This window comes from Melanotaenia boesemani, chromosome 13 (genome assembly GCF_017639745.1).
Source record: "Melanotaenia boesemani isolate fMelBoe1 chromosome 13, fMelBoe1.pri, whole genome shotgun sequence".
Taxonomy (NCBI): domain Eukaryota; kingdom Metazoa; phylum Chordata; class Actinopteri; order Atheriniformes; family Melanotaeniidae; genus Melanotaenia; species Melanotaenia boesemani.
The window spans coordinates 35,570,026-35,596,276 of NC_055694.1; the positions used below are offsets into that span (position 1 = coordinate 35,570,026).

Here is a 26,251-nt window from a genome sequence, read left to right on the forward strand (position 1 = left end):
ATTTTACTGTCGGGTATATCATAATATTCTGGAAACTCTACAGTCACATCTCAGGGAAGCGACCTGAGATCAGAGAACTCGATGGCATTTCCAATCCAGCCAAGTCTCACCGTTTGTTATTTCCCCCTCCCCTACAGGTCGAGAGTCTGGGTGTCATCCTCAATAGCACACTTTCCTTCAATAACATCACCTGTCAGCCAACTTTTATCTCCACAATGTCACCCATTCACGCCCCTCCCTGCTTCCACCCTCCTTCACAGCCACGTCTCGACTGGACTAAAGCAGCTCCCTTTGACCTGGTCTCAGAAAACTTTACACAAACTGCAACTGGTTCAGAAATCATCAGCACGTGTCATAACTAGAACTCCATTTTCCAACCACGTCACACCTGTCCTGCAATCCCGCATTCACTCTAAAACCTTACTACTGTTCCAAGCCCCTCTGTGATCTCGCCCCTGTTTGCACTCTTAGATGCTCTTTCTCCACCTGTCTCACTGAACCCCACTCACATCTTACCTTCATGGATCTCCATCTGGAATCCACCTCCCCTCTGACCTCCCCCACATCCACTCCCAAACTCATCTTTTCTAGCTCTGCTGCTCTGTGATCCTCCCACGTCGCGTTTTCTGCTTTTCATTTGTTCTTGTTCTTTTAACTCCTTCAATTTGACTGTTTTTTTTACTGTATTTTATGTATATTTTACTTTAAGGGGACCCTGGGCGTCATGAAAGGCACCCAGAAACAAAATGTATTATTATTATTATAAAATCATTTATAAAATTTATAAATAAACTACCTTTCCACTTATTTTTTCTTTTTATTTTGTGTGAGATACTTCAGCCAAGTCTCACCGGAAAACATGTAGGTTTTTCAATATCCCTCATTTTAATTTCATTTACATTTTTTAAAATAATTGCTCATGTATATAAACTGCATGAATACAGTGGCACACACTCTCACCCACATGACGTCTCACACTCTCCGTTTTATCTGCCAGTGTTCTGCATCTTTTATTTCTCATGTCTTTGTGTTCTAAATAATAAGATTAATAATTGTGTCACATTCCATGGCAGGAGATCGTAAGATATCAATAATTTACGTGACATGTTAACTCAACCACTTACATTTATTAGGCCCCACCCATCCCCCAGCGAGACCGATAGGTAGAAAGGTCTCAATCATTGGTGGCTGACTGAACAGCATCAAACATCTACAAAGCAAACAGTTTTCTGAAGCAGCTTTTGGTGACACGTAAGCAGACGATCTGTCATCGTCATGGTTCAGATAGTCCTGGTCAGGCTCAGAGGAGAAAGCTGGAGTCCCAGGTCCAGTCCCAGTGACGTCCTGGTAAATTAAACATCATTTGCAGATTCGCCCCCCTTCATCCTCCTCTTCCAGCCTGCACTAAAGCTGCTTGTTCCATTTAATAATTCATTTAAATGTCAAAAACCTGCTTCTGGCCCTACAAGGCCAGAATCAAAATGAAGGCAGGCATTTGGTAAAACCGTGTATGTTCTCAACAGGTTATTTAAAATACTGTCGTGAAGCCAGTTTGATAGCTATATTGATTGAATCTGAAGCATACCATATGAAGCGTCATGATGATGAACCCCTGTGGAGACCCGTGTGGCAAAGACAGTATGTTTAATGTTTAGCAAAAAACTGAATTAAACGTAATTCTTGTAGGCTCATTTTCAACTTGCTTATATATAAACAAAAAGGAAAAACCAACTGATCAACGTTCTCCAGCTAAAAGTGATGATAACAGCATCACTGCCTCATACACACCTCATACCACTTCATTCATTTCACAACTCACAGCTTTACTGCCTACTTCATGTTCAGCCACGAGCTAAAGCCGTCTTCTCCCTGAACCCTTCCTTCTGCGAGTAGAAACCTAGCAAGCAAACAGCAGCGTGGCGACGGAGTTGGATCATTTCTGCACATTCTGCAGAGCTAAAAAGAGCGAATGCAGCTGATGAAGAGGAAAATAAGGTAGAACGTAAAGCTGCTGCGTGTTTGCTGGGTGTGCACGCTGCATCAGATAGCATGCTGCGTCAGGTTGTGACAGTTTTGTGTTTACAGCTTGTTGTGCTGCCTCATGTGGCACAAAACAAGAATGGCTTCCAGCAGATGTCTGTAAACTGGTGATGACGTCTTTAGCTAGGGCTCCTTTCCTCGGTTCGCACTGTGATCTTGATCCTCCTTTCCTTTCGGATGTCTGCAAAAGAAAAACAATTGGTCAGAAATCTCTTTTGTTGAGGAGGACAGTTCTGTCTCAATTATTCCCAACATGGTAACTGCTGGCAGAGTTAGCACTAATCATGCTAACTCTGCTAGCAGTTACCATGTTGGGAATAATTTAAAAGTCTGGAGTCACAATATGACATGAAAGTGAAAGAAGTGTAAATGTGATGTGAAGAAAGAGAAAATGAGTTTAACACCAACATGGCATGTATATCGCAGTTTTCACAGCCAAACTATTGATGAGCTCATCGATGCTTTCATATCGGATTAAATCGGATATTTTAATAAATGTGGAGACACGTCTGCTGATACAAACAGAACATTTGTTTTCACTTCGGAGACTTTTAGGTAATAAAAGTGTGTGTGAAGCCACAGTGTTTTCCTTCTGTGTCACATGATCATGGCAGCCTATCAGATGTCATGATGATGATGATGATGCTGTTGGTGATGAAGATGTTTTGTTTTGATTTTTTACTGGTTTAATGCAGGTTATGAAACATTATGTTTTATTATATGTATCATATTTTATGTATTATATATATATATATATATATATATATATATATATATATACATACATATTTTTCCATATAACTACTGTGAATAATCTTATATTAATCTATAGTTAATTATTTAAGCATTTAAAAAAAGATTTATTTTATCTTACTCTTTTATCTCTTTTGTTTAATTTACTCATCAGTATAATTTTTTTAAGCATTTCTTTCAAGTGATGTTGTCCTTGAGTTTTATTTATATTCCATGTTGCCCTTGCAATGAAGATTTTACTGTAATGTACACTGTTCAATCATGATTTTCCTGTGAGGGTCAAGTAGTATCAATATTGGTATCGGTATTGGTAATAGATAAAAAAGTGCCATAAATGTACGGTACACTGTGGACAGGAATGCGGTGTTGCCCACCCCTAAGCCACACAGTTGTTAGCCCAGCTTACATACTGAAGTTGATGTACAGCGGTGAGTATTTAACTTTCTATTTGCTGCCTTTTATCAGAACAGCTGTTAATAATCCCAGCCTGGAACTTTATTTTTGGCATTTTATCTATTTTATTTTAGATTTTTCTTTCTGCTTTTCTTTCATTTCTTTATTTCTTTTAAAGTTTGTTTTTAATGCTCTTGTTATTGCTTCCTGCTCCCTGCTGTGATGCTGTTAATGTTTCATGTAAAGCACTTTGAACTGTCTTCCACATGAAATGTGACGTAGAGATGAACTTGCTTTGCTTAATGACCTGGTCTTTTAATTCGACCACTGTCCAACATGCATACGTGTAACACATGTGCAAACTTGATAGGATGTGCACAAACTTGTTGCAGTTGATTCACTAACTGGGCCCACCGAGGATTGCATCTATCAAAGCGGAAAAATAATGCACGCCGTACGTTTAGCTCGTTTGCCTTTGAAGAATATGCAACATGGCCGCCTGCCAGAAAGCAGACAGGAGGCGCAGATGCAAACAGACCAACGTAGCTCACGCAGTGTGATTTACCAAACACAAGACTGGTTGCACTGGCTGTTTCTGTGTCTGTATTTAGCACATTTGAAAGGCAGGTGCAAACTAGCACAACTTTATGCATAAATACAGTTATTGTTGCGAGGAGGAGGCATAGACACGGACGCCACCAGTTTTCTGATGGTGTAAATACTGCTGGAATGAAAGATTATTGAAACACGTGGCGTAATGAAAGCTTCCACAGCAGGCTTGGTTATTTCATCGAAATGTTTTGGGATGAACGTTTTCATTCATAATAAAAACTGTTGTTTTGTCTCGTGCCTGCGCTGCATCATCTAGTGCATCATACCCGGTATTCCAGTCATCTGCTCCTCCCAGTAAGTGAGCTGCACCAGTTGCTAAGTGCTGGTCAGAGGCATCCCCAGCTGACCCCCACCTGTCTTTTTTGCTGAGGTTTTATTATGAGCAGTTTGTTTTGTAACTTGTCTTCACATCTTGTTTCCTCTGATCTTAATCTGGTGTTCTGGTGGTTTTTTCCAGCTGCAGTTACTGGTTAGTAATACTCTTCCATTTGGAGATGTTTGGATTCCTTTGCTGGAGCTCAGCAGTACTTTCATTGGCCTTGTCCACTGATATCTGTGTCTCCATTTCATTTTGTTTACAACCTTCCTGCTGTGCTTCTAAACTCTGCACGGTGGAACCGCAACGCAGCGAAATCCTCATCTGAATGACTGTCTGCACCTGTTATCACTGGTGCCAACATTCAGCTGCAAATCAATAAAACAAACAACAGGTGCAATCTGTTTGCGTGAATCTCAGTGAATCAGGCCCATGAGGCCGACACCTTAAAGCCAGGCCACATTACAGCTTGTTAGCATTAGCAGCTAGCTGAAATATCACAGTCATAAACAGCTAATTAATTCTTTGTGTTGAGCTGTGAATTGGAAACTTTACATATTTGTACATTTTACAAAAAGCTATGGATCATGTCTTGCTGTTTTCTTGTCTTGTATTAGCTTATTCGTCTTGTGTGTACTGGTGTACTCTGTTATTTCTGGGTGACTGGAACAAATGTGAGCAGAGAGCCTTGGCCACTTTCAGCCTAGCTGAGTGTCTACACGTCAAGTGCACGGTCTGTTAGCCCACGCTGAGAGCTTTGATTTATTATGTACTTTCAAAATCCGGTTTTGGAATAAATAAAACTTACTAAAGCTTTGTAGATGTTATCCAGAAACCTTTTTAACAATCATGTATTTAACATGTCATCAAGAGAGGTTTTAGGTTCTGCTGGATGGATTTTGTTTGGCTATTTTCTCTCATTTCCAGTCTTTATGACACGCTATGTTAACATCTCTGGCTGTAGATTTATTCTTGAGAGAAATATGTGGTTTCTACATTACAATTTAAATCCATGAGACAGAGACCCCGTTGAATATTATCCATGTCCCCACAGCTGGAAACAAAGAAGGAAAGCAGACTTCATCTTACTGCTTGTGTCGGAGTCCCTCTCAGTCTCGGCCTCCCCAGATGGCCTCTTCCTCTTGCAGCCCTGGCTGCTGTCTGGTTCTGATCCACTTTCGTCCTCATGCTGCTCATCTGAGCTGCTCTCTGCCTCAATTGATGGTGACGATGACTGTGGTGATGCAGAGGAAGAGCAAGGGCTCACAACAGGAGGACATGTTTGAAACAAGTGGGAGCGAACGGCGTCCACCATGTTGGCCTTGTTGGTTTGTATTACCTTTCCATTGGATGATGATGATGCTTGCTTTTGTAGCGCAGAGTTCAGGGTCTCCAGCATTACCACTATTACACAAACAGGTTGTCAGCGGAAATCAGTCAGTCACGCATCATGTACAGTCTAGTTTGTTTTTGTCTTTAATTTGGTGATAACAGTTTAACACCAAAGGGAGGTGTCCTATCAAGCAGTTCACAAAAGGAAATTTCACTTTTCACTTTAAATGTCAATTTGCAAGGACTGCTTTCAATCAGACGTGCATCTCAAGATGTGTGCAAATATTTTTCAGTCCAAAGTGATGTATAAAAATAGAATATGTAGCTTGTATGAACTTGATAAATGATGGGAATGAAAGATCTTTCAGTGTTGATTGTCATGTAATTAGCTGATAGATCATTTATATGTGAGTTGTGGTTTAAGACATCAGCAGGTATCATACGTTTTTCTTCTTCCTGCTCCTTTTTACTCATAGTGGTGCACTAAGATGTGCTTTTGACTTGTTTTGTGGTAATTTGAGGTTGTGCATAGCCATGTGTGAATTAAATAAATAAACAAATGAAAACACTCCTTTCTGAACTGCTTGACAGTCCCTGTTTGGAGTCTGTTCTAACTTTAGTTATCTACATCAGCACGCAATAGATTTACATAAAACCTGCCCAGCTGCTTCTTCACACGCTCAAATAAAGCAGTTTAGATTGGAAGCTGGAAAGAGGGCGGTTGGTTTTGGTGCAAACGATGAAAGCGATGTATGCTTCTGCAAAGGTGTTCAGGGTCATTCACTGGCCTCACCAGGGTCTCCCCAGGATCTAATGGAGGCTCGGGAGGTGTCATACTAATGTTTGCCATCATCTATGCATATCTTTTGGTCATATTTATAGCTGGAACTGTTTATGTGAAGTGCACCTGCAGATGTATAAGTGCTTTTACCTGGACGTAATGACAGAGTGAGGACAGGAACTTTCCTTCCGTTGCTTTGGTCTGTCTTTCCAGAGACCTCCTCCCTCTGCTCCTGCTCTCTGACTGCCTGCAGTGACACCATCATACCATGACCCTTATTTTCCACCTGCAACTCTTAATGTTGTTACTAAACAGTATGAAAATACCTCGTGGTTATGATCACTGCTTGGCTCTTGCTCTTGTTTGAATGGCGTACAGGGGGATGAGTGGAAGACGAGTGACGGGGATGATACTGGGATCTGTGTGTTCACATCACTGTCAAGGCTCCTCGGTTTTTTTACATCCACCTGTAAAGCTATGGGAGTCTCATCTTTGAAGGTTTGGCTGGATTTGGGCTTCCCTCGATCTGATAAGTCCAAAGGCCCGTCACAGGTGTCCTGAAGTTCTTCTCCTGAGACCTTCTCAGACTTGCAAGATGGGCTTTCCTTTCTCTCTTGGGGTTTAGTTTGATTCTCTGCATACTCTGGTAGACTCTTCAACTTAAAAACCACAGTTGGCTCCTTAGTTTGGGGCTGAGGGGTGCTCTGGTTTTGCCATGTAGGGCCAAAACTGTGTCTTCTGACCTGTGGGATAGGTGGGATCAGGTTGGGAAAGCGTGGGAGTTGCTGTCTGGAAGGGTTTTGGACCATGGAGTTGGTTCCAGGAACAGCCATAGTAGTCCAGTCAGAGGATTCAGACAAGGACCAGGGGAGAGAGATGGAACTGGTCTTGACTGGCCGAGGATGGCAGGGAATAGGAGCATGGATCACAGGTCTGCTTGGCTTCACCTCTCCACCACTCAAGGAAGAAGAGTTCTTTCGAGGAGGTTGAGGAGGGATGGAAGCATGCTGATCACGTCCTTCAACACTTTTTCTAAGATATGAGGAGCAGAAGAAAGTTTATAAACGTCAGTAAGAAATAAAGTATTGTTATGCATTAAATAGTTCTGTGTTACTGGAAAAGCTCCAAGGAAAAGGCTCCAATGATACTTTTGTAAAACCATTCTCAGAATAAAAGGGATGTTTTCAAGTTCTTCCAACCACTATGTACTTGTTAGGCTAACAGGAGTTTACAAGGGACCCTCATAGCACAGCTGTCATTGTCATTTAGAAAACTCGCATTATAGATCACTCAGAGTAGCCCCTGCTTGATAATGCCAGTAGTTACCGTATAGCATGCTTCAAGAGGGCTGTGAACCCTTTTCTCAAAGATTGTTTCAAAAGAATTCTTTGACTTCAGCGTAAAAGTCAAACTGAGTCTTTGTTATGTAGCAGCGTTCTGAGACTTGTACGGTGTCACATTAATGTCAAGTATCGGAGGAGTGATTAAACATGCATGAGTGAAGAAAAACTAGCCCATGCTTTTGTAGCTTCCAGATTGGACTTCTGCAATTCCTTATTATTGTTCTGTCCCAGATACGCCCTGAAAAGCTTCCAGCTGATCCAAAACGCTGCAGTGAGGGTTCTGATGAGAACTACTTCCACAGTTTTAGCTGCTCTTCATTTGCCCTCTGTTAAATCCAGGGCAGAATTTAAAATTCTCCTCACATATAAAGCTCTCCATGACCAGGCTCCATTCGAGAGGCAGCTACACCTGGACAGGTGGCCAGTCCATGTCAGGGCCAACACAGAGAGCCAAACAACCACTCACTCCTAGGGAAAATTGAGAGCGACCAATTAACCTAACATGTCTTTGGACAGCGAGAGGAAGCCGAAAACCAGGAGAGAACCCATAAACCCAAACTGGGAGTTGGTTCCGTAAGAAAGGGGCTTGATAGCTGAAGCCTCTCATTGGACTCTTAGAGACTCTGGGAACCACCAGTAGACCTGCAGTCTGACAGCCAAGTGGTCTGATGGGAATTTATGGAACTATAAGACCTTTGATATAAAATGGAGCCTGGTCATGAAGAGCTGTATATGTAGAAGTATTTTAAATTTTATCCTGCATGGACTATTTTTTCCTTCAAACAAGCATGTTAGGATAGAATTTGAAATTATGATGCTCTTAGGAACTGACACAAATATAACGCTAGAGTACCACCACCGCTAAAAGCAGGAGGGAATACGACTGAGGTGAGCTTTCCACACCAGAGCATTTATTTTTCAAGTCTATTGTTTAAAAGGCACAAAAGCCTTTTAGGGAGAAAGGGTGGGGTGTGAGAGGATGTGACCGTGTGCGGAGCTTTGAAGCGTACAACTACATATCCTACATACTCCACTGAATGCGAAAATGTTGCAGAGCAGCGATGCTGTGCTTTCCATCGAAAGCTGGGGCTGGATCCCTCACTGGATTCTCCAGTTCACTCCATCAATCCAGGATTGCAACATCACACAATAGATGGCGCACCGATGGGCATATAAAGAGAACCGTAAGGTAATAAATGGTTATTTGGCCAGTCCGACCGGGTCTTACATGCTTGCTGTTTATTTCTTTATCGTAGGATGTGGGTGTCATACAAATGGAGTGATTTTCCACCTACAAGATAAACGCATCATCATCCATGGTGTCAAGTATCATGTGAGACCCTCTCTCACCCGATGGCTTGGTGCCAGTGCTGCCGGTTACGACATAATGTTTATGTTTTTGATTAAAACGAAGTCTGCACATAGTTTTTATTTTTAAACTCGACCAGATCCAATTTACATTTCAGGGAACTTGACTTCCTGCCTGAATGATCTGCTCTGCTAAAGACTGACCAGGTTCCCAAGCGGCAAACATAGAACAGCCGCATATTTTTTGGGAAGCAGAGCATCACCGTGCTTCCTGGATGCTTCAGAAACACTACATGGCGGGCCCGGTAGGAACACTTGGAATGACCACAGTTACTGCGATCAGCCACGTGGCCACAAAACAGCCACGCCAAGATGCATCTACAACGCTTCCATGTTCAGTGGAACAGAAGGGTAAGTTACGTTCAGACGATAATGCGATAGCAGCTTCTCCATCCATCTATTCCCTATACTGCAGCAATCAGCAGGTGAGAGGCAGATACACCTAGACAGGTTCCCAGTTTAATCCCGGGACCAACACAGAGACAAACAGCAGCTCACTCCTTGAATTTAGAGAGACCACGTAACCTAACATCCAGGTCTTTGGACAGTGGGAGGAAGCCAGAGAACCTGGAGAAAACCCACGCATACATGTGGAGAACATGCAAACTCCACACAGAAAGGCCGCTGTTCCACCTCCCCCAGCCAAGGATCGAACCAGCGACCTTCTTGCTGTGAGGTCGCTCAGCAGCACTGATAACAGGTGCAGATGCTGCAGCAGGAAACATCCAAAACCTACAGAACAGCGATCCATCTAAGACCGCTGTTGGACACCCTTGTTCTAAGGTAAGTATGGGTCACATCTGGCCGCATGTTTTGTGGAGACAGACAGTCTTCACAGAATTTTAAAGGAAGCTTGTAAGAGTCAGACAGTAAGTTGTCTTGAATGTATCCGCAGCATTTAACTGTGGGACGGCATTATGTCCTTTCCTTTTGTAAATAATGATTCAGTTTAACCAGGGCTGAAGAATATAAGAAAGGAAATCACCTGTTTAGAATTAAAAGAAAGTGACCAACTCTTATTGTACTGTAGACACTTAATTCTTATTTCCCTCTGTTAGAAATGTTGACCTCTACTCTGTAGCCTGTGCTTATTTTTTTGCCTCTCCTTGAAAACTGCATACCCATAACAAAATAAGTATAACTCTGCAACCACAAGGTCTGTTGAATGAAGACTGAAGATGGCACATAGCACAAATAAAACAGTTTCAGGCTTGCCACAAAAGAAAGATTTAGAATAAAAATGAATCTCCCTTTGAAATGATGAAGCTATAGCTTCAAACCTCTATCAAATAATAGTACAATATGTGAACATTATCTCTGCAAAGGCCAATAGCGGAATAATCCCAGAAGTTTTAATACAGGCCTCAGACAAGGTCTCCAAAGTGGCCATTTTGGAAGGTTTGGCACAGTTTGGCTATCTGTTCTCAGGTTTTAAAAGGTTATATGTCAAAATGTTTTTGGGGTGATTGCAGATGGATTTTGTAACACATGTTGAAAATACCTCAGTTTTTCTCACACTCGTGCTTCCTGGGCACCACCGGGGGTGGGCAGAGGGAGGTGGTTGCCCCGGTGGCCGGGATCCAGGCTGACTGCTGATGGGGGCCTGGGGGGGTGCCCTGTCTGCTGCATGTGGGTGGGAGCCAGATTTTGGGTTCTTTATCCTCCGGTCCACCGGGGATGTCTCCCTCAGGGCATGGTGGGAGGGGTAAGTGTGATGTGGGTGAAAGTGAGTGTTCATGGGTACGACACCAGGGAGGCTGGCCATCTATAGATATGGATAGATGGGGGTAAGGGGTAGGTGGAGGTGGTGGAAGGAAGGATGGGGGAGAATATGGTGGTTTTGGGGGGAGGATTGCTGCTGATGGCCCGGGTCTCTGGGCCGCCCTAGTCTGGCTCTAGCCTCCGTAGAGGCGTGGTCACATCTGCAGGATCACATCTCTGATCCTCCTCATTCCTCATCCTCTGCATGCTGACAGTCACTGAGGTGTCCAGTGGGTTTATACACTAGAGATGCTTTGGTTTTCTCTGTGAGTGTGTATCTGGTACTTTGGTTGCTGTTGTGATACATTTGTGATGTTTCTGGTTATTATTTAGGAACTTCTGATCACTGTCAGCTGTTTTTCTGTAACAGCTGTAGGAAATTCTCTGGTGTGTTTCTGTACAAGTGAAGCAGTGTGATGTCTGCTGATAGGCTGGATCTTTGTCTCCTCTTCCTTTTTCTACTCTCCTTTTTACTTCTCATCATTATTCTCATTTTTTCTGTCCCCCTCCAGTCAGGTCCAGCAAGATTACATAGATTTCATAATTCAAAATAAATAAATAAATAAGATAAATAAGGTAGGTAGGTAGGTAGGTAGGTAGATAGATATATAGATAGATAGATAGATAGATAGATAGATAGATAGATAGATAGATAGATAGATAGATAGATAGATAGATAGATAGATAGATAGATAGATAGATCACTGCCCCTAGCTGGACAGATGTTTTAAGAATGTGAGTGAACCATACCAACACATCTGTTTTATGACGTCTCACCTCTTCTCTCCAACATAGGTTACACTTTGTTCAGGCTCCCACGGTGTTGATAACATAGTTGCCAGAGGCTTGAACACCTGCTGTAGCAAAGAAGAAGCGTAGGAGACCAAAGAAATTACCTCGGATAATGGGACTTGTACAACATTCACCCACATACACCAAAACTAAAACAAAAGCTTTAATAGAATAAAACCAGTGAAATCCTGTTTGGTCTAGGCCTAACTAGGTCTGATGAACCGTGACAGTCTGAGGTGCGTCTGTGAGTCTTGCTTCTGTAATCATCCATGTAAGAAAGATGTTTTTCAACTTTCAAAATTACGCTAGAAATTAGAAGAATTTTGGAAAATAAGTATTGTTCCATTAATGAATTTAACTAGCATGCTGACCTCTTAGAACCTCTTAGAACTTTCTTTTTCTCAGAACTAGAAAATAGAAGTACAGTGTTTATAAGTTACCACAAAGTACACATTGTTCCCTTCTTGTTCTCTTGAACTACAGTATTTGCAAATTGCTTGTTCATAGTACCCATAATTTACAAAGTATGTTGCAGGCCCCAAACTAAAGCAAATAACTAAGCCTTAGCAGGGAGTAACATTATTATTTGTAATAACTGATGATGTTTTTGACGCATGAGGGAAAACATTAAAAACTGCATGCACATGTTAATGCATCTAAGAATGAGCTGATTTGTAAACTTACAAAACTACTTCGGTTTGTCCCTCTCGACTGTCTGTGTTCAGCTTCTGTTCAATAAAAGACATAAAACTGAGTCAGCAGACGAGCAGTCAAACATTTTTCCTCCACTGGGCTCTTCTTCATCCTCACCTTCACTTCTTTGGTCTGCCTCTGTTTTGACGACAACATCGCCATCTGCTGGCTGCTTGCTGCTTCTGCTGGTCGTCGGCGCGACGAGGGCCACAGGCCCAGAGGAGGGTGAAAGATCTGGGGAGCTGTTAGGTTTGACTTCTGTGGCAGTGCTGCTGTTGGAGGAATGGTCGCTCTGACCTTTGCTGCACACATAATATTATACATGTGAGAGAAATAATTTTCAAGGTGTTATTGTGAAGTTACTATCAAGAAGAATGCATGTAAAAGTAAATTTACTCTCTTTTTATGTCTACTTGTTCTTTTTGTCAGTACATTTGCATTGAATTCTAACAGCTATAATCAAATCAAATCAAATTTTATTACAAAGTGCTTTTCATGCCAAAAGACGAAACAAAGTGCTGTACATAATATGACATATGCATAATAAAATAAAACAAACCTTTATACAATAAAGTATAAGCCCCCCCCCCCCCCAGAAAAAAAAAATTATATATATATACATATATATATATATATATATATATATATAGGTATAAAAATACTAATAAAATAAGCATCTGGCCTGATGTTGCTGTGGGGAAACAATATGTTTGGGATCCATCCACACCTAGAGCCCACCCACCCATGACCACAAAGAGCACCATCACAGGAACCACCCTGAATACGTTTGGCCAGGGTCCCCACCACAGCCATAGGGCTGCGGTGCAGGACCTCTGCAGACCGAGCAGGCAGAGCCCCCAGCGGGGTGGACCCCCTGAGGAAAACACTGGAGTTAAACATGGTAAAACCTAAAAACACTAACAGACAAAAGCAGAAGTTTAAAAGATACATAAAAAAAAGAATTTACTGAAATAGAAAAGTAAAAGAGACTAAATAACATGAATTGATAAAATAACTACATAAATGAAAAATAAAAGAATTAAATCACAAATAAATAATCACAATAAAGATTCAGTTAAAGTTAAGCTAAAAAGTCTTGAGCCTTTTTTAAAAAGCATCAATAGTCTCTGCAGCCCAGAGGCCCTCTGGCAGGCTGGTCCACAGACGAGGACCGTAGTGCTGGAATGAGGCCTTACCATGGGTTTTAGTCCTAACTAACCAAAATGCCAGTACCAGAGGACCTCAGGGTCTGCAAGGGCTCATAATTTAAAAGAAGGTCATATAAATAAGAACCTTAAAATCAATCCTGAAACGCACAGGGAGCCGATGCAGTGATTTTAAACCTGGTGTGATGTGTTCTCTCTGGTCCTCTTCAAACCAGTGCTGCTGACTTCTGGAGTAGTTGCAGGTTAGAAATAGACTTTTTGGGAAGACCAGATAGCAGGGCATTACAGTAATTTAATCTACTAGAAATAAAAGCATCAGCACCTTGGTGCTGGCAGAGAAATGGACAACTCTAGTGATGTTTTTAAGATGGTAAAATCCTGTCTTTGTGACGTTTCTAATGTGTGGAATAAAATCCAGCTCAGAGTCAAAAAGGACGCCCAGATTTCCCACACTGAGAACATTTCAATGCCGTGTCTCCTGATGACATCCCCAGAGGCCACATGGACAGATTAAAATTGGGCCTAAAACTAATCCTTGGGGAACCCCACACTGGATGTAATGGTCCTTGAAGAGCAGGTATCCATACTTGCTAAAAATAGTCAATTCGGAAGACAGGAATAAAACCAGTTAAGAACAGTACCTGAGAGGCCCACCAGACTTCTGAGTCTACCTGAAAAAATCTGCTGATCAACTGTAGGAAAGGCGGCGCTTAGATCCAGTAGAACCAGGACAGAAAGTTTCTGGGAGTTAGTTAAATTAGATAATGTTAGTTAAAAGATCATTCTCGTCTCGGTACTGCGGTTTGTCCTAGAACCAGATTTATATTTTCCTAAACTCTTGTGTTTATTCAAAAACAGCCTTTTCTATGATTTTACTTAAAAACGGTAAGTTGGATACAGGTCGGTAGTTATCTAGAATGTCTGGGTCTAAATGACTCGTCATCAGAAGAGGCCTCTCCACCGCTGTTTTACAGGCAGGTGGGAAGACACCCGTCTGAAGGGAGTAACTTACCATTTCTAAAAGCTCACGCTCAAAGAAACCATAAAATGCTTTTAAAAGCGATGTGGGAATGGGGTCTAAAAGGCAGGTTGTGGGTTTAGTTGGGAGAAAACTGGACCAAACATCTTTCCATCAAATATAATCTATCTTACTTTAATTCTATCCTTGAATATTCGAAGTTCTGTACAAATCTTCTGTTAGTGACATCTTTATTATTTCTGTATTTTATTCTAAATTAGGTATCTATATGTTAATGTACGCCCAGTTTAAATAAAAGCTTGATGAACTTGAGTAAAGCACAAAGAAACACAAGGATCTTAAAGCCTCTAAACATTTATCATTGAAGGTTTTGTACTCACTTAAGTGCTGCTCTTAAGCCCCTCATCTCATCTTTAAGTCTTATATTCTCTTTCTTAAGGTTGGTAATCTCTGTAGCTACAGGACAGGACACAATGATACAAGCATGTCATCAGAAACAGCAAAGAAGAAAAGACCAGGAAGGAGAATTATTGATTTGCACGGGTGTATAGATTGTTAAGACAAACTTACCGAGTATGGAGAGGTGCTGGAGGCTCTGTATCTGCGAGGCTTCAAATTCCTGCTGTCTTCTCTTGGCCACCTCCTGAGTTACTGTACACCTGTCACACAGGCCTGCCCTCAGTCTGCACAGGTAGCAGGAAGTCACATAAGAGAAAAGGAGCTCAAGTTAGTTCAAAACACCACATTAACCTTTAAAGGCTCTTTGTGTCTTCCAGTTGTAGAATAAACTACACCACAACTTTGCATTGCTAATGACATTTACAGCTGCTGCTTGGAGTCAAGGGTCGGGTTGACCCCTTATTGTCAGGGGTCGGGTTAACCCCTTATTGTCAGGGGTCGGGTTAACCCCTTATTGTCAGGGGTCGGGTTAACCCCTTATTGTCAGAAGTAAGGTTAACCTCTTATCGTCAGGGTCGGGTTAACCCCTTATTGTCAGGGGTCAGGTTAACCTCTTATTGTCAGAGGTAAGGTTAACCTCTTATCGTCAGGGTTGGGTTAACCTCTTATTGTCAGAGGTAAGGTTAACCTCTTATCGTCAGGGTTGGGTTAACCTCTTATTGTCAGAGGTAAGGTTAACCTCTTATCGTCAGGGTTGGGTTGACCCCTTATTGTCAAGGGTCGGGTTAACCACTTATTGTCAGAGGTAAGGTTAACCTCTTATCGTCAGGGTTGGGTTGACCCCTTATTGTCAGGGGTCAGGTTAACCTCTTATTGTCAGAGGTAAGGTTAACCTCTTATCGTCAGGGTTGGGTTGACCCCTTATTGTCAGGGGTCAGGTTAACCTCTTATTGTCAGAGGTAAGGTTAACCTCTTATCGTCAGGGTCGGGTTAACCTCTTATTGTCAGAGGTAAGGTTAACCTCTTATCGTCAGGGTTGGGTTGACCCCTTATTGTCAAGGGTCGGGTTAACCCCTTATTGTCAGAGGAAAGGTTAACCTCTTATTGTCAGGGGTCAGGTTAACCTCTTATCGGCAGGGTCGGGTTAACCCCTTATTGTCAGAGGTAAGGTTAACCTTTTATTGTCAGAGGTAAGGTTAACCTCTTATCGTCAGGGGTTGGGTTAACCCCTTATTGTCAGGGGTCGGGTTAACCTCTTATCGTCAGGGGTTGGGTTAACCCCTTATTGTCAGGGGTCGAGTTAACCTCTTATCGTCAGGGGTTGGGTTAACCCCTTATTGTCAGGGGTCGGGTTAACCCGTTATTGTCAGGGGTCGGGTTAACCTCTTATCGTCAGGGGTTGGGTTAACCCCTTATTGTCAGGGGTCGAGTTAACCTCTTATCGTCAGGGGTCGGGTTAACCTCTTATCGTCAGGGGTTGGGTTAACCCCTTATTGTCAGGGGTCGAGTTAATCTCTTATCGTCAGGGGTCGGGTTAACCTCTTATCGTCAGGGGTTGGGTTAACCCCTTATTGTCAGGGGTCGAGTTAATCTCTTATCGTCAGGGGTCGGGTTAACCCCTTATTGTCAGGAAATTAATCTGTAATTCGTTTATAATGCATAATTTAATGGCAGTAATAAAGGCTCCCACAACCCGCAGAAATGTGTGACATGAACAGAATTTGTGTTACAACACTGCAAGCTAGCTTCCTGCGTCAACTGTTTTGTGACCAGAGCAGCAGATTTTAGTTAACATCAGTTTTAAAAGAAGTCCAAATGAAACAGGGCTGAAACAATATTCTAGCTCTTGGAAGGAAGCCCCGGCTCTGCAGGTTTCATCTTCTCTTTCTCAAAATGCACATCTAGTCTAGTGGTAGATCAGTTAGCAAAACTTTGGCTTTTTCAGATTTGCTCATTTGTTTTAGTTGTTTTTTAGTGAATGATCACCCTGTAACTAACGTGGCCACTAACGCCGCTGGCAACAAGCAGGTGGGGTTTCAGCGCTTATGGAGAGCATCATCCGTACCTGTTTTCCAGAGTCTTGATGTTCTCGGTGAGTACTCGGTGCTGCTCTTTCATCTGCTGGTTTCTGGTGAACAGCTCCTCCATTCGCTTTGTTTCACTGCAGACACAGATGTACTTCAATACCACAGAAAAGCGCAGAAATATTCTGTTTGCTCTGCCGCAAACTCATCTTCTGCAGAGACAGAGGTGTCACTTTGCAGAACAGTCGTCTCAAGTATTCATTAAACATTTTGAAAGTACCTTCGAATTTTAGATATCTGTAACGTAGTGAAATTTTAATTAAAAAAGAAGAAAAATGAAAAGTTTATCATAAAATGAAACATGTTCTAGAACTAAGTTACAATACAAAACAATTATATTTATATTAAGTTCAAAACCACAAAAACTTTTTTCTGAATACATAAACAATAACTAAATGAAAGGATGAGAAATATGTAGGAAAAGTGCTTTTAGCCAGATTTAAAGTCTCTGAGTTGCTACTTTCTGCTCCTGAATGCAGCATTTCTAAACGTTTTCTAGAGGATGTCACGCCTTATTAATGTTGGCATGTTTTAAACCCTGACCTCATGGCGGAGGCCAGGACAGGCCCCCTCAGCAGAGTTTAAGGGTCTAGCCTGGAAAAGCAAAGCCCCGAACTCTGTTTATTTGTTGAAACCTGCAATGCAAAGATGTTTTTTCTTGTAGCTTTTAATAACTTTGCAGCTACAGAAACTTTTTTTTCTTAACAAAGCTTTAGACATGTTATCTGACTAGTTTTACAACATTTCCACAGACTTTAGCTTTGCAGGGGAAATACATGTTGCACAAAATTCTAGGAACTTTTGCTTCTGGCAATGTAGCTGGACTCAAGTTCTTAGAAAACAGAAGTAGTTGGAGTTCATTCAGTGCCATTTACTCCCTACTGGTGGTGAAGCGCCATAAGATGCTCTGACAGCAGGAGACTATTTGGTAACCAAACCTCTAAGTTAATCAGCTGATGTCGCCTAAATATAAGCAGCTATGATGCCTGATGGATGAAACTCGTGTTTACAAGGAAAATATTTCTTCAGTGTGGCTGAAATCGTAGTGATGCTTCTACACAGACTCTCCATTTATTCAGAAGGAGACTTGCCATAGAAAGTGGCTGGCTGCTAAATTGCAGAAAATAAAACAAAAGAAGGAAAAGAACTTGGCTTTCCCAACTTTTTTCCCAAACATAAACAGCACTTAGTGTTAAAATTGTTCTTTCCAGCTCTGGGTTCTGTCCAGGTGACTGTAGATAAAAGTCCATTTCCCCACCGAAATTAGTAATCAGAAATGGGGCATTATTAAAAGGATTTAATCAAACTGTTTAGAAATCGTCTCCTCTGTGGAACTGCTTGCATCACTTGTGAGAGGTCTGAGCATGTGCAGAAAGAACACATTCAGAGAAACGATCACATGAAGTGAGTACATGCTAACGTCCTCCTCAATTTTAATTTATGAACAAATCCAAGCCGTTCCAGTGGAAATGGTTAATATGCTGATTAGCAGGTAGTAAGTTGTGTTAAGAAGAACTGCGGTTTGGTGGTGCAGAGATGGTTTTACTTGACTCACGTTTGTGTTTAAAAAACAGCATCTGTATTTGGACTCTTACGTTTCCCGTATGCTTTGCCTTTGTTCAAGGAAATAAAGATTTAGTGACTCCGTAAGAGACATGAGCTTCCTTCCATGATCCAGATGAAGGACCAGCATGCCAGCCCGCCTGTCCACTCCACTCCCTGCCTGCAGAAACTTCATGCCTGCCCTGGTCTAAACACTCTTTTGCTTTTAATGTTGTTGTCCAGACATGTAGCTGTAGACACTTCCTATAAGAAAAACACTTACCAGCCCTTCTTGTTGGACAGCTCTTTGACTTTTACCTGCCACCCTGGAGATAAAGCAGAAGCACAGCTGATAAGGAGGACTTGATATGGAATAGTCAGTCAAGCCTTCGTCTCTTCCACTCACCCTCCACCTCTCGCTCGTGGACTTCCTGCAGCTTATGCAGCAGCTCTATGAAACTCTCCATTGTCACCCCTGAGATCGACTCTATGACAGAAGTAAGACATTTTTAATAACACCTAGTCATCAAAACACCAGAAACACTTCCAACACACAAACAACTTCTGGGGGGCGGGCCATGTAGTGCACGGTGGGCTGGGTTACGCATGTGGCCGCTCCCCCAGCATGGCGTGGTTACTGCCTCTCAGGTGGGATTTGTGGCTCGTTGTCCTCTTGCCTGTTGGAGCTGTCTCCAACAGGGCATGGTAGGAGGGTTGACGGTGATGTGGGTGTGTGAGAGCAAGTGTTGGAGACTGGAGGAGTGATGGTGGCAGGAGGTGGGCTGGAGGGGAGGATGGATGGAGGTGGATGGAGGGGAGACTTTTAGATGATTGTCTGCTTAGTTTACCTGCAAAAGGTGTAGGAAATTCTCTGCTGTGTTTCTGTACAGGTGTAGCAGCTGCTTGTCTGAAGCCCGTTGCTTCTATCGGCTGGATCTTTGTCTCTTCCTTTTCTTTGCTCTCCTTTTCATTTCTATTCACTCTTCATCCATTTTTCTGTCGTCTTTGGTCAGGTCCAGCCATTTTATGAAATTCAGTAATAAACAATTATTCCAAATAAAAATAAAGAATAAAAAAAATGTGTCTATCAAGAGGAGACTTAAAGCTCACTTTTTCCTTATTTTGACTCAAACTTGACCTGACTCAAGATAACGCACCTTTAATTGAAAGGTCTTAATGCCTAAATGATAAAACCTGCTACAACACGGTAAGTCTGTCAGAGCTGTGGAGCACATGGGCGTTACAGCCCGAGGACTATGATGTGCACCTGGGAACAGAAAACAGGCTTTGACTTATGTGAAAACTCATTTTTGTTGTTATATTGAGGAAGATTAAAACTAGTTAGACCGGCCCTGCCAGGTTTGGGATTTTAGTCTACAGTTTGTGTTTCAAGTACATGAAAAACAGCTTCAACAGTTGGAGGATGTGTGTGTGGGTGTGCACGCTTTTCCTGGCCATACATTGTATTTTTAGTTGTGTACACAGGAATAATGGTTGTTCATATTGTTCTTTCACAACATTTTACATGAAACACAACACGATGGCAGATTCAGTAAGTAGATAAGGAGAAGGAAGGATATAACTCAACCTGTTTTCCTCTCTGTTACAGGCCCACTCCAGCAAATATTAATTCCATAACAATTCATCTATATTTCTGCATTTAAATTGCCTGGATAATGACTTTATGGCTTCTTACATGTAGATTAAAATAGTATCTATTGATATGCAATTTTGGAAACGCCCACAACTCCACCTGCCCCACTGCCTTTTCTGTTTACTCAGAACCAAAAAGTATTAAGTCCGTCTGGAGATTTAGGAAGAAAACATATTTTATTGGATGCCTACAGATTGCTAAAGCATGGAATCAAAATATTTTATTAAAGTTTCCTTTCATTTTATGACACTTACGGTGGGGTCCATGGATTTTCTGGTCTGCTTGGAGCACTGTGAACGTGCATTCAGACTCTGGTGTGGACCAAAAAGGCGAACTCTGGTAAGCTTGAAAACCGGGGACCACTTACAAATGAACCCTGATCCGGTGTACGAACAATAGTGATGGAGGGCAGCACCTGGCTGCTTTTCCTACTTCTCTTACTGATTCTGGTTCAGATTCTGGTGAAACTGCATTAGGTTAGAATAACGTAAAAACAGAAACCCTAAGACTCCATAAACTTGATGTTGCTTCATTGTTTACTTCTGGCTTATTAGGTTCTGTCCTGGCCAGTCTATGAGCCAGATTTTCTTTTTCTTTCTTCTTGGTCAGCGGTCCCTCAGGGAAATATTGCCCGCTAGTGAGCAGATGTTGTGACTGCAACGTTGTTCAGTCGAACCGAGTTTCCCAGATTATCCTGGTGTGAATGCCCAGGGTGCTATTTTGTTCTCACGTATTAATCCTTGACCACTAACGCCTGACGTCATTAAAGGCAAACGTAGGTAAACTAAGCTGACAATCATCAAGAGTTCCTAATATAAATAAATAAATAACCAAAACAACAACAACAACAAAAACAATCGTGACAACAACCAAAGAACCAGAAACACACACACCTGAACCAAAGCATCTCTAGTGTATAAACCCACTGGACACCTCAGTGACTGTCAGCATGCAGAGGATGAGGAATGAGGAGGATCAGAGATGTGATCCTGCAGATGTGACCACACCTCTACGGAGGCTAGAGCCAGACTAGGGCGGCCCAGAGACCCGGGCCATCAGCAGCAATCCTGGAGGACCAACCCAAGCCCCCCCACCACGAAGACCACCCTGGACCCATCCAGAGGACGACAGAAGAGAGCCCCAGCAGGTCAAGATTAGCAGCCACCGAGTCCACCAGGCACTGGCCATCCAGGAAGACCAAAGTGAACCGTCCAGGGCCCAAAAGAGCCCAGAAGCGGCCCACCCCAAGGCACAGAGGCTTCACCACACCCAGGAGAACCAGACCCCCCAAAGGGCCACTGGCGCCGGCCATCACCTACCCCAATGCCCACCGCTGGAACCAGGGCACCATCAACCCCTCCCCCCTTCTTCCCCTTACCCCCCTCCCCCCTCTCTCCCAACACCCTCCCTCCTCCACCCACCCTCCCACCCCGAAACCCCTCACTAACAGCTTCCCCTACTCTGTACCCACAAACACTCACTTTCACACACCCACATCACACGTATCCCTCCCACCGTGCCCTGTGGGAGGGAACCTGGTGGACCAGAGTTTTTCCAGAAACTAGCTTTTTCCAGGAACTGCATCTGTTAGCAGAGACTTTTTGATGAGCAAGAGAAGAGATTTAGGGTATATTCACACTAGCACTGTTTGGTCCACTTTAAACAAACCAAGGTGGCCATCACCTACCCCAATGCCCACCGCTGGAACCAGGGCACCATCAACCCCTCCCCCCTTCTTCCCCTTACCCCCCTCCCCCCTCTCTCCCAACACCCTCCCTCCTCCGAATGTAAACGTACCATCCAGTGGACCAAAGAGAGGAAATGACGTAGGACATGTCAAAACGCAACAACCTGGATAACCTGCTGCTCATACTGGACAGATTCTTCTTGTGAAAACTGCATTATGTTTGAAGATCAAAGTGAAAAACAGAAACCAGACTTCATTGTTTACTTGAAGCAAAGGAGCCATTTTCAGTCCCAGCGGAATATGAGGCTGGTCCGCTTGAGTAAAACGCAGTATGAAAACAAACCAAATCAAAGGAAGGTGTCATAGTTTTTGGAATTCCAATCAACCTGTTTCCCTTGGACTATCCTGGTGTGAATGCGCCCTTAGAAGACCAGTTAGCATTTCAGTTCGGCTTTATTTGTAAACGCCAGTTTACAATAATGTCATCTCAGGGCTTTCCAAACAAATCAATTCAAGCCAGATCATAATAAATAATAGTCTAGTTAAGGAAAACCAAGACTGCATTGAATCTTGTAGAAGACAATAGCAAAGTAAAGAGGTTCAATGATTCCACAGCTCATTCCTGCAAACTCCTCCTAGAATGCTTTATCTCATTTCCTGCTGTGATCATTATCACCTGGAGTCACTATTTTCTCTTGCTTCAATCAATGTGATGCAGATAAAACTCAACATAATCAAATCTTATAATTAGATTACACTTGAGACGTTTTATACAGTAACTCAAATCTATTATGAACAATCCATTATTTGAAGCATTTTCCAAGTTTTTTTTTGGAAGAACTGCATTTCTGTTTCGTGTTCACAGTAAAGGTCCATTTATACGCACTTTGAGTACGTAAAGAGGTACGTCTGTTTCAGACGTCACTGGTACATACATCCACCAGAGGGCAGTGCCGAGTTCAAAGTTCACCTCTGACGTCCATTTTGAGACAATAACATGGAGACTATGGAGGATCATGGAGATGTTCATTCTCAGAAAAAGAGAGGGTGCAGTGAACGGCGGTGATCAGTTAAATACATTACTGCTTCATCTTCGTCTTTGTTCCTTTTAGGGGTCACGCATCAGCTCTGTATCCTTCTTTAACGTAGAACAGAGATCACTAACAAGTGGACCGCAGTCCGGATTCGGACCCAGATCTGTCCCATATAGATCTGCAGCACGCCAGACAAACGAGTTTCAGAGGCAGTAACGGACGGTGGAAGGAGAAAGAAAGCAGCTGGATAAAACAACAGGGGCGATACAGACGACTGCGCCAGAGAGAGACAGCAGTGTTGCCAAGTCTGCATGTTATAAGAGACTTTGGGCTTGTTTTTCTCGGGTTTTGGAGCTTTTTTCCTGAGTGTAGTTGCTTATTTGGGCTTGTCCTGCTTCTGTTACGAAGCCCCCCTGTTTCTCTTCCAGCTGTCAAAAATAAAGCCACCCATAGATATGGAATGGGAAACGTTTTTTTTCATAAAGTAGTGCTAAATAGGACATATGTATAAGTATAAAGAGCAGGGAAAAGTGTATTGGAGGGCTCATCATGCAGCACCTCTAAAAACCTTCTTATGCGTGAAGCTGATGGACATTATGAGACACTGTCTCATTATTTCTGCATCAAAATAATAATTATAGGCATAGTTACCTTGCATTTCCCATCACCACGTCTAAACTCTGTCAACGTCGTGTTTCTCTCTCTATGGTCAGAGGTATTTCCATGTTGTTTGGTGAACACACTCACGCAGCGATCCACCCTGGAGACATACTCTAGATTTGTGAAAGCCCTCCTATCAGACGACAGGTTTGCTGTAGGGGTTAGGGGGTTGGGGGATTAGGGTAGGGTTGGACAGAAACTGGGCTTGAGTTGTGTGAGAGGACGTTTGGCTCTTTGGACCTCAGTTTCAGTCGCAGTATTGGCTGATGCTGATTTGGTTTTAAAATACAACTTTCTCCCTAATACTAGAAGATCTGACCGAGCTGTCTTTACTCAAACTGTGACAACCACAGGAAGACATGGGTGAGATCAAACTTTCATTCATTTGTTGTTATGATCTCTCGGACCTTGGCTCCAAAGGATTTTTTTTCTCACTGTACCTCTTAGGAATTTGGTTGAATACCCCTGACATAGAGCATAAATGGGCCCTGACCTTGAATTGAAGTCCAAGAACTAGTCCTCATACCAAAATGTTATGATTTAGATCATGAGAGCTTGTTTAGGAGGGAGGTCCCCACCATGTGACGGTGGCATATTCACGAACACCTCACGAGAAACGCAAGTTCATACATGCTCTGAAGCACAGACATGATCACTCGTATCGCTCATGTATGCACCTGAGTCTTATTATTTAGCATTTTGATCAGTGTGATGCAGCTCTTTGACATGTCAGGATATGTTAGAAAAGAGGCTGTTTGGATCACCTCAGCAGAGCAAGAAAAGACCTGTCTGCCTCTGTTTGCTGGCTCTGCTATTTCTAGATCATTACTCACACTCTCTCACGTACTCATAAAACTATTACCTGCATAGTTACCTTGCATTTCCCATCACCACGTCTAAATTCTGTCAATGACTGCGTCGTGTTTCTCTCTCTATGGTCAGAGGTATTTCCATGTTGTTTGGTGAACACACTCACGCAGCGATGCACCCTGGAGACATACCCCAGCTTTGTGAAAGCCCTCCCATAAGCCGACAGGTTTGCTGTTGGACAGAAACTGGGCTTGAGTTGTGTGAGAGGACGTTTGGCTCTTTGGACCTCAGTTTCAGTCGCAGTATTGGCTGATGCTGATTTGGTTTTAAAATACAACTTTCTCCCTAATACTAGAAGATCTGACCGAGCTGTCTTTATTCAAACTGTGACAACCACCGGAAGACATGGGTGAGATCAAACTTTCATTTGGATCTAAAGCTTTCACTCTGTCACAGCTGAGCTCATCACAAACCATCTTATGTCTGATGAAGTTCAAACTAACACTAATTAAGGGTCTTGGTGTATATTCAGCTTAGTCCTCAATAAAATAAACAATTTATGTTGTAAATCAGTAGCTTTCATAGCAACATCGTGGCTTAACTGAACCCAAAATCCTCCCCTATAAGCAGGCTTCATCTGATGAGGCCATGACTGTTTCCTGCATGGCAGCGCTGTGTCCTCACAGCACATACCTGTTAACCAGCATGTGCTGGTCCTCAGACCGATAGAACTCAGCGTACTCACCTCATACACCCAGGGACGTTCCCGGCACCGCTTTCTTCTTCTCTGGCTCTCGCTGCACAGCTCAGATGTATAGAGTGATAGAGCAGCAGGAGACTGATATGGAGGAAAAAGAGACGAGATTGAGGCGAAGGAGAACGCCCTGCATACCCCTCTCCACCCCTCCACACTCCTTTCTCTCTCTCTCTCTCTCTCATATCTCCACCCCAGAAAACCAGTTGGAGCGGTTATACCCTTGAGGAACACAAACATCGAGGCCTGGGCAAGTTCTCCCTTGATATTCCTGTTCTGCTGAAATCTCACAGAACTGGATGAACCGGTCCCAGTAAGCCCGGCGGTGATAGAGGGACAAAACCAACTGGGAAGCAGAAATGCTCGATACCACAGCTTGTCATTGTATGTTTTTCTTTATCTGATAAAATATAAAAGATAATCATGATCCTCACATAACATCATGAATTTAAACTTTCCTACTTTACAGCTGGAAATGACTGTAATGATAGATGTGATGCATTCATTCATTCATTTTCTACAGGGTCTAACTCAGGGTCGCGGGGACGCGGGGGTCTATCCCAGCAATTTGCAGGCGAGAAGCAGGCTCACCTGGACAGGTAATCAGTCCATCGCAGGGCCAAAGATGTGACGCACAGTAATTGTAATGTCCATCATCCTACACACACTAATGAGGCAATATTGACACGCAAGTGTGTGTGTGTAGACGTGAGGGCATCCAGCAGTTTTGTGTGTGTGTGTGTGTGTGTGTGTGTGTTTGAAATGAGCTGCAGGGTGTGGTGCAGCTGTGGTACAAGTATGTAAATTTGATGGCAAACAGCAGACAATAAAATAGACTGCATGTTGTCACGGAAACGAGACACAATGTAGGTCTAGTTTGATGTGAGAACGCTTCTTCCTGATTCCTGAGAGATTCCTCCCAACCGGCCTGACGGGGGTGAGCCAGGCATCTTCATCGTCATCATTGGCCCCTTCAACCTGCCACTCCTCGCCGCTTAATGAGCAGCAAATATATCTACACTTATGAGGACTTTAATGGATGTTAACATGTTCCTGTTGTTTTCCTTACAAAAAAAGGTTGTCATGACTCTAAAAACCTCAGAGATGCAAACATAAAACCATGAACCAGGACTGATTTACCTGAGTTTTTTACACTGACACCAGAGCAAGAAAGGTTTTACAGTGCAAGAGAAAGGATGAAAGGAGCCCACACACACTGGCACTGATTGGTCACTCATTGAAAGCGACATACGCAGTGTAATTCCATTCACTGCATTTGTGAATAAACACAAAACTCA

At 42.8% G+C, this 26,251-nt stretch overlaps 1 protein-coding gene across 5 annotated transcripts; it reads right to left on the bottom strand.

Moving 5' to 3' along the window:
* Window positions 1-25,080, bottom strand: rbbp8l (retinoblastoma binding protein 8-like). 5 transcript variants are annotated; one of them, XM_042004753.1, is made up of 14 exons: window positions 24,945-25,060; window positions 23,381-23,489; window positions 18,761-18,841; window positions 18,638-18,680; window positions 16,794-16,889; window positions 14,900-15,012; window positions 14,710-14,785; window positions 12,302-12,486; window positions 12,176-12,219; window positions 11,477-11,556; window positions 6,554-7,259; window positions 6,378-6,474; window positions 5,204-5,518; window positions 1-2,221 (listed from the first exon to the last, which is right to left on the bottom strand). In XM_042004753.1, the coding sequence occupies exons 2-14, from the start codon at window positions 23,385-23,387 to the stop codon at window positions 2,160-2,162; spliced, it is 1,905 nt and encodes a 634-aa protein (XP_041860687.1). In that variant the 5' UTR covers window positions 23,388-23,489; window positions 24,945-25,060; the 3' UTR covers window positions 1-2,159. The 5 variants fall into 5 exon arrangements, with proteins under 5 accessions (XP_041860687.1, XP_041860689.1, XP_041860688.1 ...); XM_042004755.1 differs by lacking the exons at window positions 23,381-23,489; window positions 24,945-25,060 and adding an exon at window positions 24,252-24,285 and having other exon boundaries at window positions 5,204-5,348; window positions 5,454-5,518; XM_042004754.1 differs by lacking the exon at window positions 23,381-23,489 and having other exon boundaries at window positions 24,945-25,080.
* Window positions 25,081-26,251: the final 1,171 nt, after the last annotated feature.